This window comes from Periplaneta americana, chromosome 14, assembly GCF_040183065.1.
Source record: "Periplaneta americana isolate PAMFEO1 chromosome 14, P.americana_PAMFEO1_priV1, whole genome shotgun sequence".
NCBI classification, from domain to species: Eukaryota; Metazoa; Arthropoda; class Insecta; order Blattodea; family Blattidae; genus Periplaneta; species Periplaneta americana.
The window spans coordinates 87,312,664-87,326,525 of record NC_091130.1 but is presented as its reverse complement, the minus strand read 5'-3'; the positions used below and the strand labels follow the sequence as shown (position 1 = coordinate 87,326,525).

At 44.1% G+C, this 13,862-nt stretch overlaps 1 protein-coding gene across 1 annotated transcript in view; it reads right to left on the bottom strand.

The window, feature by feature from the left end:
- The window catches only part of LOC138713014 (pecanex-like protein 1), a 127,945-nt gene that overhangs the window by 58,499 nt on the left and 55,584 nt on the right, over positions 1-13,862 (bottom strand). The window contains exons 10-12 of the mRNA XM_069844697.1: positions 6,817-8,751; positions 5,224-5,358; positions 3,629-4,352 (exon numbers count right to left, since the gene is read on the bottom strand). Coding sequence (XP_069700798.1) covers positions 3,629-4,352; positions 5,224-5,358; positions 6,817-8,751 — 2,794 coding nt within the window. The remainder of the gene's footprint in view (positions 1-3,628; positions 4,353-5,223; positions 5,359-6,816; positions 8,752-13,862) is intronic.

The window sequence follows — 13,862 nt, the reverse complement described above, 5'->3', positions numbered from 1 at the left end:
AACACATTTCATTGACGCTATAAATTATCACTGATCGGAACTGTTCACTGCACTGTAAAACCATAACTTCACTGACTCACCTCGCTTCACTGATACAACAGTTCAAATAAGTCAAATAATTACATCCTTATGCATACTTATAAACAGAACTACATTTAAACTAAACATTTCTAGTCTAAGGCCCTCTTACACGCTAGTTTTAAATAATTTACAATTCAAACCAAGGAAATAAACTCGTCAGCCTAGATAAATACATGTCACCTTAAAAAATTAAATGTTGAATGTCACCTTAATTTTAATTTTCACTTTACATACAACTTTTAAAATTATTCTTGAATCTCCTTAAGGAAGGACAGCCCTCAAAGACCGCTGCAGGTAGGTCATTCCAATCATTTATAGTTCTATTTAAAAATGAGAATTTACCTACATCCGTTTTCTGTTTCCTACATTTGATTTTAAAATCATGATCGTTCCTACCATAGTACGTTGGCTTTTCTAACCGAGCCGTTATGTCTACCCATGCTTTCTGACCTAGATGTGCTCTATACAATGATGTTATTCTAGTTTTCCTACGTCTGTTTTCCAAAGTTTCCCATTTAAGTTCTTTTATCGTATCGTTTCCATCTTCTCTTTTACCTTTAACAAATTTCGCTGCCCTATACTGGATTCTTTCTAAGGAATTTATCTGGTATATTCTATAGGGATCCCAACACGTAGTTCCGTATTCCATTAACGGTCGCACTAACGTTAGATATGCTATTTCCCTCGATTTGGGGCTAGCCTTTCTCAAGATTCTCATAATAAAGTGAAGTGCCCTCTATGCTTTACCCGTAACATTATCAACATGCTCTCCCCAAGAAAGGTTGGAGTTTAAATACACTCCTAGGTATTTACAATATTGTTCTTGCGGAATTACAACACCACTGAATTCGTAATTAAGACTAGTTTCCTCTCGGGTTTTACAAAATGTTATAGATTTACTTTTAGAACCATTTATTTTCATCCTATGCTTTAACGCCCAGTTATAAATTTTATTTCTAATCTTTCTATAGATAATGCAGTCGTCTGCAAATAGCCTCATATTTGATGTAATATTCTGGCATAGGTCATTTACGTATATTATAAAGAGTAATGGACCCAGAACGCTGCCCTGTGGCACCCCTGAACTTATATTTCCAATTTCCGATATTTCATGACCTACTCTAACTATCTGGGTTCTACCTTTTAAGAATTCTTGGATCCATAGCACCACTCTTTTATCTATTCCTAGCCTACTTAACTTATCTATTAATATGTCATGTGGCACCAAATCAAATGCTTTCGAAAAATCAATCACAACTGCATCGATTCTTCCGCCTCTATCTACCTCTTCAGCTAGATCCTGAACCAGCGACGTAATTTGACTATCACATGAGAAGCCTTCCCTAAAACCATGCTGGCGGTTGTAAAACCAGTCTTTCGCATTTAGAACATGACGAATATAATCCGATATCAAATGCTCCATGACTTTACATACGACAGATGTAAGGCTAATCGGTCTGTAGTTTCCGACATCTAATTTATTTCCACCTTTATGTATGGGTACCACTATAGCTGATTTCCAGTCACATGGAATAGCTGCACTGTTTATGGAAACATGAAATATACGCATTAAGTATGGAATTATGGCCTCGGAACCTAATTTAAGAATCTCTGTAGCAATACTATCTGGTCCTCGAGACTTCCGATTTTTTAATTTCGTTATTCTCTCTCTAACCCCTTTGGAAGTTATTTTGAAAGTCGAATTTGGTTCACATTCATGGTCTGTGACACAACCACTCCTATCAGCGGGATTATTATTATTATTATTATTATTATTATTATTATTATTATTATTATTATTATTATTATTATTATTATTGAAAACCGAAATGAAATAGGAATTTAATAAGTCGGCCTTTTCTTTGTCATCAGTTATACTTTCTCCATTCTGATTTCGTAAAAGCACTACTCCTTCGTTTTTTCCTTTTCTCCTGCGTACATAATTATAAAACTGTCTCCAATTGTTACTTTCATCTTCTTTTAAAATAGTTTTTAGAAAATTTTCCTGAGCTAACCTTTTTTCACACTCAAGTTTCTTAATTAATTCGACATATTTTTCCCAATGCTCATGGCTTCGTTTACGTTTGCTAAATGCGCGCCTTGTCTTTTTCTTTAAGTAGCGAATATAATTAGTGTAATATTCTGGGTCCGGATTTTTCTTAATTATTTTAGAAGGTACACATTTTACTAATGCCTCGAAAATTATACTCTTAAATTTATGCCACACATTTTACATATTTCCTTCAGTCCTTAGAAAGTCATCATGCTTTTGTCGTAGAAACGTTTGTAATTCATGAACATTGGTTTTGTTAAAATTCCAGACAGACAGTGGACTTGACCTCGGATTTACTGTGTTTTCCCAGAAGATTTCTAATAAGACGCTATTGTGATCACTTATTTTATGAAGACTTTCAGAGTTGACAAAGAGAGAGACAGGTCTTAGTAGGTAAACATCTAAGAGGGCATTGTCACGCGTCGGACCATTTACTACCTGCGTGAAATCTTTACGCCAGATCAATTCATTAACAAGGGTCTGTGCATCTGAATTTGTACCTGAAATCCCGTTCCAGTTAATTTTCGGGAGGTTTAGATCCCCAGCAATTACTACGTTACGGTCTTCTGATACTGTATTAAGATATTCTTTTAGTTTGTGCAAAGTTAAATTGTTTAATTCACTGGGTGGTCTGTAACATGCTATTACATCTAAGGTTTCCCGCCCATTTCTTATCTGAACATTCAATATTTCAACTTCCTCATGTATCCACAGAAGATTGCTACTTATTTCTATCTTAGTACAAACGAACACTCCCCCTCCCTTTTCACTTCTATCCTTTCTGAAGACTCTATAATCCGACCTAAAAATTTCCGAGTCATTTATGTCTTCCCTAAGCCATGATTCCGTCCCAATTATTACATCTGGATTATAAACATCGACCAAGTTCCAAAACGGAATAAGTTTATTTCTAATACTTCGGCAATTAACCTGCAGTAGTCTTAGTAGGCCTGTCCTTACTTGAACATTCTGAATCCCCGTGGCACCTCGCCGTCACTGCAGGTCTACGCCACCCGCGGATAGGTCTTCGACCGCACCGCCCGCTGGTAGTCCCTCGACCCCTCCGCCCGCAGGTACTCTCTCACCCCCGCTGACCGCTGGTAGTCCCACGCCCCCGCCGTCCACTGATGGTCCTTCGGTGCCGCTGCCCGCTGTTGGATCCTCGATCCCGCCCCGCCATGTTGTAGTAACTACCCGCGTGAAGAGGGATCCCATGTCTGCAGCTCCCCTCCGATTTAGGTGGATTCCGTCTCTTCCGAAGCATCTGTCGTCTATCCAGGAATTTGGATCGACGAAACGCGCACCAAGACACTCCGCTACCCACTCGAAAGCTTTATTCACACGACCCACTTTTCTCCAGTTCACATCCCTCCGTCTGACGATTCCACTGATGACAATCCCAGCTGCCGGATATTTCTTCTTCGTTTCCATCACCAAGTCATATACATCTGCCATGATATAATCAACACCTCTTCGCAAATCGTTTGTTCCTACGTGAAGGACGATGTTTTTCGGGTCCCCTCGTTCCTGATTCTCGATCACGCTTTTCATTTCTTTCACTCTAATCCCAGGGTAACACTCCGTCGCCAGCTCCGGTTGTAGATTCCCTACGTGTCGAATGATGGAGTCTCCGATGATAACACTTGCTGCACCATGCTTCTTCTTCTCCTCCCTCTCTTCGCCATTTTCCTTTTCCCGTCGCAACAACTTATTTTCTTCCTCCAGAAACTTGATCCGTTGCTCCGCCGTCTCTAGCTTCTCCCGTAGCTTCTTCACCTCGTTCCGAAGACCGATGAGCTCCCTGTTGCCTGCCTCGTTCCCGCAGTCCTTGCACAGCCACGTTTCTTCTACTATCTGGTCCCTCTTGATCTTCTGACAAGTCAGATGGAACCACTTCTCGCACTGGTTGCACAGCACGCCTACTCGTAGATTATTTCTGCAGCTTCCACATTTGATGTTGGTAGCATCGTTGTCGCTTGCAGGTCCTGGATTCAGTTCGATACCACCAATAATTAGTAATATCGCAATCACTATGTGAAAGAAGAGACACTCAGCCAGACCTGCCAAAGCTGACCCTTTCACGCTCCGCTGCATCCTTGACCTGGCCGCCCAGCCGCCTATCCTTGCCCGGTACAACTCCAACTCACAGCCCATTGTTCTAACCTTTTCTCCGCTGCAAAAAATACGTCCTTCCTCTCCACCGGCCTGAAGGAGACTGCTGATTATAGAGCAGAAGATGATTATAGAAGTAAGCTCGCAAGCTAGGAGAGAACTTTTGAAGACCAAAATCAAATTAGGATGGCAGATCTGTAACGCGCGGGACTACTTAGTGGCTACTAGGTGTTTCAAATGTTCCAGGTTCAATCATAGACAAGGGGATTGCAAGGGTACACAAACATGTCCACTTTGCTCGAAAGATCACACCTTGAAAGAATGCACTGCTTCCAGGAATGAATACAAATGTGTAAACTGTGCTACATATAATAAGTACTGCCGTACCGAAAAGAGCTGCGAGAAACACTCTTCTCTGGATAAGAACTGCCCTAGCTTGCAAGCAGTCCTGGGTAGATATGTGCTAAATATAAACTACTAAATCATGGCTCAACTAAAGAATCTCATAATGAAGCGAACTAAAATGGCGCCTCCATCCATGCACAACAGCACCACATTGCAATGCAATAGGAACTTAAAACCAGAAGCAGAAATCAGATGTATTCAAATCAACTTACAGCACTCCAGAGTTGCAACTGACAACCTAATGAAAATCCAAGAAAATAATACAGATATTATATTTATACAAGAGCCGTACACAATTAAAAATAAAATAGCTGGTATTACAAAAATGTTCAAAATATTTACCTCGGGCGAAGGAAGAAGCCGTGCAGCTATAGTAGTGACTACTGATAAAATTGACGTCCTATTAATAAAACAATTGTTGGACGAAGATACTGTTGTCCTAGATGTAATAGCAGGAAACTTAAGGGTTCTTATCGCAAGTATGTATTTAGATATAAACAATGAATTGGATTCGAGCTTGGAGAAAATGAAGTCAATACTACATCACGCTAAAGGAAGGAGAGTCCTAATACCCATGGATAGCAATTGTAGATCCACATCCTGGCACGACACACTGACAAACACAAGAGGCAGAATTCTTGAAGAATTTCTCATGGGAAATCAGATGCACGTTGTCAATGAAGAGAGTGAAATGACTACCTTTTGGACTAGAAGAGGATCCAGCAATGTTGATTTAACAATAGCCAACAACCAATTGCTAAGAGAAGTTTGTGAGTGGGAAATTAATAGTGAAGAAAGCTGCTCCGACCATAGGATCATCAAATATTCCATAGGTCTGAAGAAAAACAACTACCATGTTATAGATTGTAATCACCAAGGAGTGAAGTATATAGTCAAAGAACACAACTACAAGAAATTTCATGAAAATCTGCTTCGATGGACGGCGATAAAATTTAATCACCCAAACTGGGAACAACAGGCAGAAGAACTTGACAGCATACTATCATCTCATGTAGCTAAAGAAACTGACATTGAAAGTTGCATTGAAATATTTCACGAGGCTTTGAAAGCAGCTTGCAACCGGTCATTTAGGATTAAGCTGGGCTCAAGAAAGACATCAGGAACTAAATCCGTCCCTTGGTGGACAGATGACCTCACCTTATTGAGAAAGAAAATGAACGCATTAAGACGGAGGTACCAAAGAACAAGAAACAATGAAGAATTGAGGGAAAAACGTAAAATACAATATATCGAGGGGAAAACAATGTATGAAGCAACAATCAAAAAGGAAAAGTTAAATTCCTGGAAGGAATTCTGCAATATGACTTCATCAGCTAACCCATGGAACGAAGTATACAAATTAGCAACTGGAAAAAGAAGCAACAAGACAACAATGACAACACTTCGCAAGCCTGATGGATCTCTAACAGCTGACATACGTGAAACGATTGAGTACATGTTGGAGTATTTCACACCAGAAGACAGCGAGCAACAAGAAACTGAATACGACAAGCAAATAAGAACACAGTCTCAGAAACCTAACCTAAAAATATATAATAAAGGTAGAAGCATGTCTTATCTTATTGTGGTGATTAAGTTCATATTCTAATAACCATCTATGAGGGTCGTTTGAAAAGTTCACAGCCTGACAGAGAAATTAGACTAGGATTATTTTGAAACAATCTTTATTTCTCAACATAATCGCCCCACACTTGGTCCACAGTGTTGCAATACCCTGCTAGTACACAGATTCCTTGAGGTCTGCAAAAAAGCCTTCTGTTGCTGTAACAACCTCTTCATTTGACAAAAATTCTTCCTAATCAAGTAAATTTCGAGCTTTGAGAAAAGAAAGAACTCTGAGTGTACAAGATCTGGTGAATAGGGGACAGGGTGTGGCAACAATTTCAACTGTAGTTTGTGTAGGGTATAATCCAATAAACTGTTGCCAAGGCGAACTGTCATGGCGGACGCGCGCAAGGCTACTACGTAAATCAAATTAAGCATGTATGCATGGGAGCCAACACAACACTCCTTAATAAGAAAGAAGTGCGCACAAACGTGCAATTTAGTTTGGTATGAGTTACTTCTCTTTACTATATTCCACCAGTGACTTCGTTCTATTCTCACATTTACTAAAATGATATTTTGGACACGCTTCGTTGCACAGTTTGCACACGCATTCGGGGGAAGGTTCGTGGTACTCTGATCTTCTGCACAGTTTGTGGTGAAAACCGTGAACTGCTAGCCTTGTTATGGCGCTTCGTAGCTTGTTGTTCGGCCCTGTCCAGTTGCGGTTGATCATCGCGTCAGTTCCATAGAATTCACTTTCTATTTCCGCCTTCTTCTCTTGCATGACCATGCGTAGTCGAAGTTCTGCTGCGGTAGATGGCAGCATGAGTCTGCTTCGTAGTTCCTCTATCAGGAAGGGTTCTCGCGCGAGTTCGTACGCCATTCTGGAGGGTGCATATTTTGAGATTCCCAGTGCTGCTTTTAAGAACCTTGCTTTGACGTTCTCCATGGTCTTGAGGTCGTTGTAGTTTAGCCGGGTCCATGTGATGTCCAGTCCATATGACAGTATAGGGAGTATCTTGGCATCGTGGATAGCTATTACTGCGGCCGTTGCTCGTTCTTGAGTGTGGATTCTGAAGGATTTTGCTGTCGTCTGTATCGTTACACCAAGGTATTTAAATGCATTTGTAATTTGCAGGGGTCGATTTTGTATCCAGATTGTGTCACTTTTTGCTATTCTTCCTCCCTTTCTGAATACCATTTGGACAGTTTTCGACTGGTTTATGAGCAGACCGTTTTCGTCAGCCCAAGCTGAAAGGTTGTTCATGGAGACCTGTAGCTCTCTTATGTTGGTAGACCCGAGCACCATGTCGTCTGCGTACATGTACATCACTGTTGAGGGAGCCTGTGTCTGTATTACGTCCGCTGTCATGACGTTGAAAAGGAGCGGGCTTAGAGGGTCTCCCTGTGGTACCCCTCTAGTTTGGCAGACATCCTTGGACTTCTGGACTGTATCGTTTATTTGAGTGAAGTTTTGCGCTAATATATTGTGGACCAGGTTGAGGACGTGTTTGTCCAGACCTTGCATGTTGTTCAGCTTGTCCATTAGCCGCTGCCTGTTTACACTGTCGAATGCTTTGCAGTAGTCTACGAAGACCGCGTAGAACTTCTGCTTCGGTACTCTCAGGGCCTCTTCGACATCTCCGAGGAGGGCCGTCACTGCTTGGAGGGTCGAGCGCCCCTTCCGGAAACCAAATTGTTGCGCAGGGATTTGTGGTTCCAATACTTTTGTTAGCCTGGTAGCTAGGATGTTGGTGAGCAGCTTAAGGGGGTTATTTTCCAGTGCTATCCCCCTGTAGGAGTTCGGGTCTGTTGTCGGGCCTTTCCCTTTGTACAACATTTTCAGGGTGGCGTGTCTCCATGAGTGTGGAATTTCTCCGGTTTTTAGACATTTATTGTAGAGTTCTACCCAAGTGTCTATCAATATTGTGCTGGTGTCCTTTATGAATTCGTTGAAGATTCCGTCCGGACCGGCTGCTTTGTCCTTTTTTAGTTTTACAATTGCAGTGGTTAACTCCTGTGCTGTGATTGGTTGGGATGGTGCTGCTTGGGCGGGATCTATTTTCATGTAGGCTTGTTCTGCCCCGTTTGGGTTTAGGATTGTCTGGAAATGGTTCCGCCAGGTTTCCATTTGAATGTTTGGAGAGCGGTTTGAGCTCCTCCTCTTTAACGCGACGAAAGGATCCGTTCTTGCGGCTTCTGCTGTCTCCCGCCCTTTTCTTTCCGTGTACTCGTCTTTCTTCTGCTTTATGAGTGATTTGAAATCACGCCTGGCTTCAGCATAGTGAGCTAAGTCCTGAGGGCTAATTGTTGCTCTTGCCAGGTGTAGTGCTTTCAGAGTGCGATTTCTTTGGCAGTGGCATTGAGCGTCGAACCAAGGTTTGGCTTTTCTCTGTGACGCTTGTGATGTTGCCGAGCTGATGAGAGTTTCAATTTTCTCCATTGCTTCCGTTAACTCGTTGTTGTGTATGTCTTTCCTGATTGACTGGATTTCCAAGGCCGACTCCTCCAGTACCTTGGTGTTTATTCTTCTGGATGTTTTTGGACTTTGGTGTTTCATTTTGTGGGCTGTGAGCGATAGCGATGAGAGAAAAGCTGCCATCATGTTTTTGAAAAGGTAATAAGTTGTAACTGTATTAAATCGTGGACGTAGTTTACAGACAGAACACCAGAGTCGCAATGACACTACGCTTTCAGCTCAAGATACCCGTACGGCAAAGAACTGTACAACAAACAAATTATTACCCGGGTTCGAACCCCGAATAAATGCAATTCCAAAAAATATGTATGAGTATGACAGAAATGCAAATTGTTGCAAAACCAGATCATATAATCCCCAATGACAGGAAAGGAAATACACTGAGAGCACATAGAGTGGACTGAGAGGACAGAGAATGGACTGAAAGAACTGAGCGTAGACTGAGAGGACATAATGTGGACTAAGAATTCAGACAGGGGAATATGAGTACAGAGAGAGTACTGGTTTGACTGTGAGTGAACTGAGAGGAAGCAGATGGGACTGAGAGGACAGAGAGTGGACTGAGTGCACATAGAGTGGACTGAGAGGACAGAGAGAGGACTCCAAGCTCAGAGAGGGGACTCAGTGGGCAGAAAATGGAATCAGAGGACAGAGAGTGGACTGAGAGGAACCACATTGGACTAAGATGAGAGAGAGAGAGTGGACGGAGAAGAAAGAGTAGACTGCCAGAACATAGAGTGGACTGAGAGGACATAGAGTAGAGTGACAATTCAGAGAGTGATCTGGTGGGACTGTGAGCGGACTGAGAAGAACCAGATAGGACTGAGAGGAGAGAGAGAGAGTGGGCTCAGAGCACATAGAGTGGACTAAGAGCACATAGAGTGGACTGAGAGGACATAGAGTGGACTGAGAGCATATAGAGTGGATTTAGAGCACATAGAGTGGACTGAGAGGACATAGAGTGGACTAAGAGGACATAGAGAGGACTGAGAGGACATAGAGTGGACTAAGAGGACATTGAGAGGACTGAGAGGACACAGAGTGGACTGAAAGGATATAGAATGGACTAAGAGTACATGGAGTGGCCTGAGACAACATTGAGTGGACTGAGAGAACATAGAGTGGACTCAGATGACAGAGTATGGACAGAGAGCACATAGAAGAGACTGAGAGAACAGAGAGTGGACTGAGAGCACATAGAGTGGACCGAGAGGACATAGAGTGGACTAAGAGGACATAGAGTGGACTAAGAATTCAGACAGTGGAATATCAGTACAGACAGTGGACTGGGAGAACAGAGAGAGGCCTGGTTGGACTGTGAGTGGACTGAGAGAACCAGATAGGACAGAGATGAGAGAGAGTCGACTGAGAGGACACAGAGTGGACTGAGAGCACATACAGTTGACTGAGAGGACAAAGAGTGGACTGAGAGGACATAGAGCGAACTTAGAGCACATAGAGAGGACTGAGAGGAAAAAGAGTGGACTTAGAGCACATGGAGTGGACTTAGAGCACATAGAGTTGACTGAGAGGACATAGAGTGGACTGAGAGCACATAGAGTGAATTTAGAGCACATAGAGTGGACTGAGAAGATATAAAGTGGACTAAGCGGACATAGAGTGGACTGAGAGGACAGAGAGTGGACTAACAGGGCATAGAGTGGACTAAGAGGGCATGGAGTGGACTGACAGAACACAGAGTGGACTGAGATGAAACAGAATGGACAAAGAGCACATGGAGTGGACTGAGAGAACAGAGAGTGGACTGAGAGCACATAGAGTGGACTGAGAGGACATAGAGTGGACTTAGAGCACATAGAGTGAACTGAGAGGACAGAGAGTGGACTTAGAGCATAAAGAGTGGACTGAGAGAACAGACAGTGGACTGAAAGGATATAGAGTGGACTAAGAGGACATGGAGTGGACATAGAGAACAGAGTGGAGTGAGATCACATAGAGTGGACTGAGAGGACATAGAGTGGACATAGAGCACATAGAGTGGACTTAGAGCACATAGAGTGGACTGAGAGGACACAGAGTGGACTTAGATTACAGAGAGTAGACTGAGAGTACAGAGAGTGGACTGAGAGGACATAGAATGGACTTAAAGCACACAGAGTAGACAGAGAGGACAGAGAGTAGACTGAGAGGAGACTGACTGGACTTAGAGCACATAGAGTGGACTTAGACGACAGAGGGTGGACTGAGAGGACAGAGAGTGGACTGAGAGGACAGAGAGTGGACTGAGAGGACATAGAGTGGACTGAGAGGACATAGAGTGAACTTAGAGGACAGAGTTGACTGAGAGTGGACTGACAGGACAGAGAGTGGACTGAGAGCACATAGAGGGGACTGATAGGATATAGAGTGGACTAAGAGGACTGAGAGGACGGAGAGTGGAGTGAGAGGACATAGAGTGGTCTAAGGGGTCATAGAGTGGACTGAGAGGACATAGAGTGGACTGAGAAGACGGAGTGGACTCAGAGGACATAGAGTGGACTGAGAAGACAGGGAATGGACTGAGAGGACATAGAGAGGACTGAGAGGACATAGAGTGAACTGAGAAGACAGGGAGTGGACTGAGAGGACATTGAGTGGACTGAGAGGCCATAGAGTGGACTGAGAAGACGGAGTGGACTAAGAAAAACATAGAGTGGACTGAGAAGACAGGGAGTGGACTGAGAGGACATAGAGTGGACTGAGATGACAGGGAGTGGACTGAGAAGACATAGAGTAAACTGAGAGGACACAGAGTGGACTGAGAGGACAGGGTGTGGACTGAGAAGACAGGGAGTGGACAGAGAGGACATAGAGTGGCCTGAGAGGACATAGAGTGGACTGAGAGGACATAGAGTGGGCTGAGAGGACAGGGAGTGGACTGAGAGGACAGAGAGTGGACTGAGAAGACAGGGAGTGAACTGAGAGGACTTAGAGTGGACTGAGAGGACATAGAGTGGACTAAAAATACAGGGAGTGGAGTGAGAGGACAGGGAATGGACTAAAAGGACATAGAGTGGATTGAGAAGACATGGAGTGGACTGAGAGTACATAGAGTGGAATGAGAAGACAGTGAGTGGACTGAGAGGACATAGAGTGGAATGAGAAGACAGGGAGTGCACTGAGAGGACATAGAGTGGACTGAGAACACAGGGAGTGGACTAAGAGGGCATAGAGTGGACTGAGAAGACAGCGAGTGGACTGAGAGGACATAGAGTGGATTGGGAGGACACAGAGTGGACTGAGAAGACAGAGAGTGGACTGAGAAGACTGGGAGTGGACTCAGAGGACATAGAGTGGACTGAGAAGTCAGGGCGTGGACAGAGAGGACATAGAGTGGACTGAGAGGACATAGAGTGGACTGAGAGGTCAGGGAGTAGACTGAGAGGACATTGAGTGGACTGAGAAGAGAGGGAATGGACTGAGAGGACTTAGAGTGGACTGAGAAGACGGGGAGTGGACTGAGAGGACATGGAGTGGACTGAGAGGACATAGAGTGGACTGAGAAGACATGGAGTGGACTGAGAAAACATAGAGTGGACTGAGAGGACATACAGTGAACTGAGAACACAGGGAGGGGACTGAGAGGACATTGAGTGGACTGAGAAAACAGGGAGGGGACTGAGAGGACATAGAGTGAACTGAGAAGACAGGGAGTAGACTGAGAGGACATAGAGCGGACTGAGAGGACATAGAGTGGACTGAGAAGACGGAGTGGACTAAAAAAACACATAGAGTGGAATGAGAAGACAGGGAGTAGACTGAGAGGACATAGAGTGGACTGAGAAGAATACAGGGAGTGGACTGAGAAAACATAAGTAGACTGAGAGGACATAGAGTGTACTGAGAGGACAGGGTGTGGACTGAGAAGACAGGGAGTGGATTGAGAGGACATAGAGTGGACTGAGAGGTCAGGGAGTAGACTGAGAGGACATTGAGTGGACTGAGAAGACGGGGGTGGACTGAGAGGACATGGAGTGGATTCACAGGACATAGGGTGGACTGAGAAGACAGGGAGTGGACTGGGAAAACATAGAATGGACTGAGAGGACATAGAGTGGACTGAGAGGACATAGATTGGACTGAGATCACAGGGAGAGGACTGAGAGGACATAGAGAGGACTGAGAAGACATAGAGTAGATTGTGAAGACATAGAGTGGATTGAGAGGACAGGGTGTGGACTGAGAAGACAGGGAGTGGACTGAGAGGACATAGAGTGGTCTGAGAAAACAGGGAATGGACTGAGAGGGCACAGAGTGAACCAAGAAGACATGGAGTGAACTGAGAGGACATAGACTCCCTGGCTTCTCAGTCCACTCTATGTCCTCTTAGTCCACGCCCTGTTTTCTCAGTCCACTCTATGTCCTCTGATTCAACTCCCTGTCCTCTCACTTCACTCCGTGTCCTCTCATTCCACTCTATGTCCTCTCAGTCCACTCCCTATCTTCTCAGTCCACTCTATGTCTTATCAGTCCACTCCCTGTCTTCTGAGTCCACTCTATGTCCTCTCAGTCCACTCCCCGTCTTCTCAGTCCACTCGATGTCCTCTGACTCCATTCCATGTCTACTCACTCCACTCTATGTCCTCTCAGTCCACTCCCCGTCTTCTCAGTCCACTCGATGTCCTCTGACTCCATTCCATGTCTACTCACTCCACTCTATGTCCTCTCAGTCCACTCCCTGTCTTCTCAGTCCCCTCTATGTCCTCTCAGACCACTCCCTGTCTTCTTATTCCACTCTATGTCCTCTCAGTCCACTCCCTGTTTTCTCAATCCACTCTATGTCCTCTTAGTCCACTCCCTGTCCTCTCAGTTCACTCCCTGTATTTTCAGTCCACTTTATGTCCTCTCAGTCCACTCTATGTCCTCTCAGTCAACTCCCTGTCTTCTCAGTCCACTCTATGTCCTCTTAGTCCACTCCGTCTTCACAGTCCACTCTATGTCCACTCGGTCCACTATATGTTCCCTTAGACCACTCTATGTCATCTCAATCCACTCTCTGTCCTCTCAGTCCTCTCTATGTCCTCTTAGTCCACTCTATATCTTTTCAGTCCACTCTATGTTCTCTCAGTCCACTCTCTGTCCTGTCAGTCCAATCTCAGTGAAATTACTGTCCTCTTAAGTAGACTCTATGTCTTCTCAGTCCACTCTATGTCCTCTCAGTCC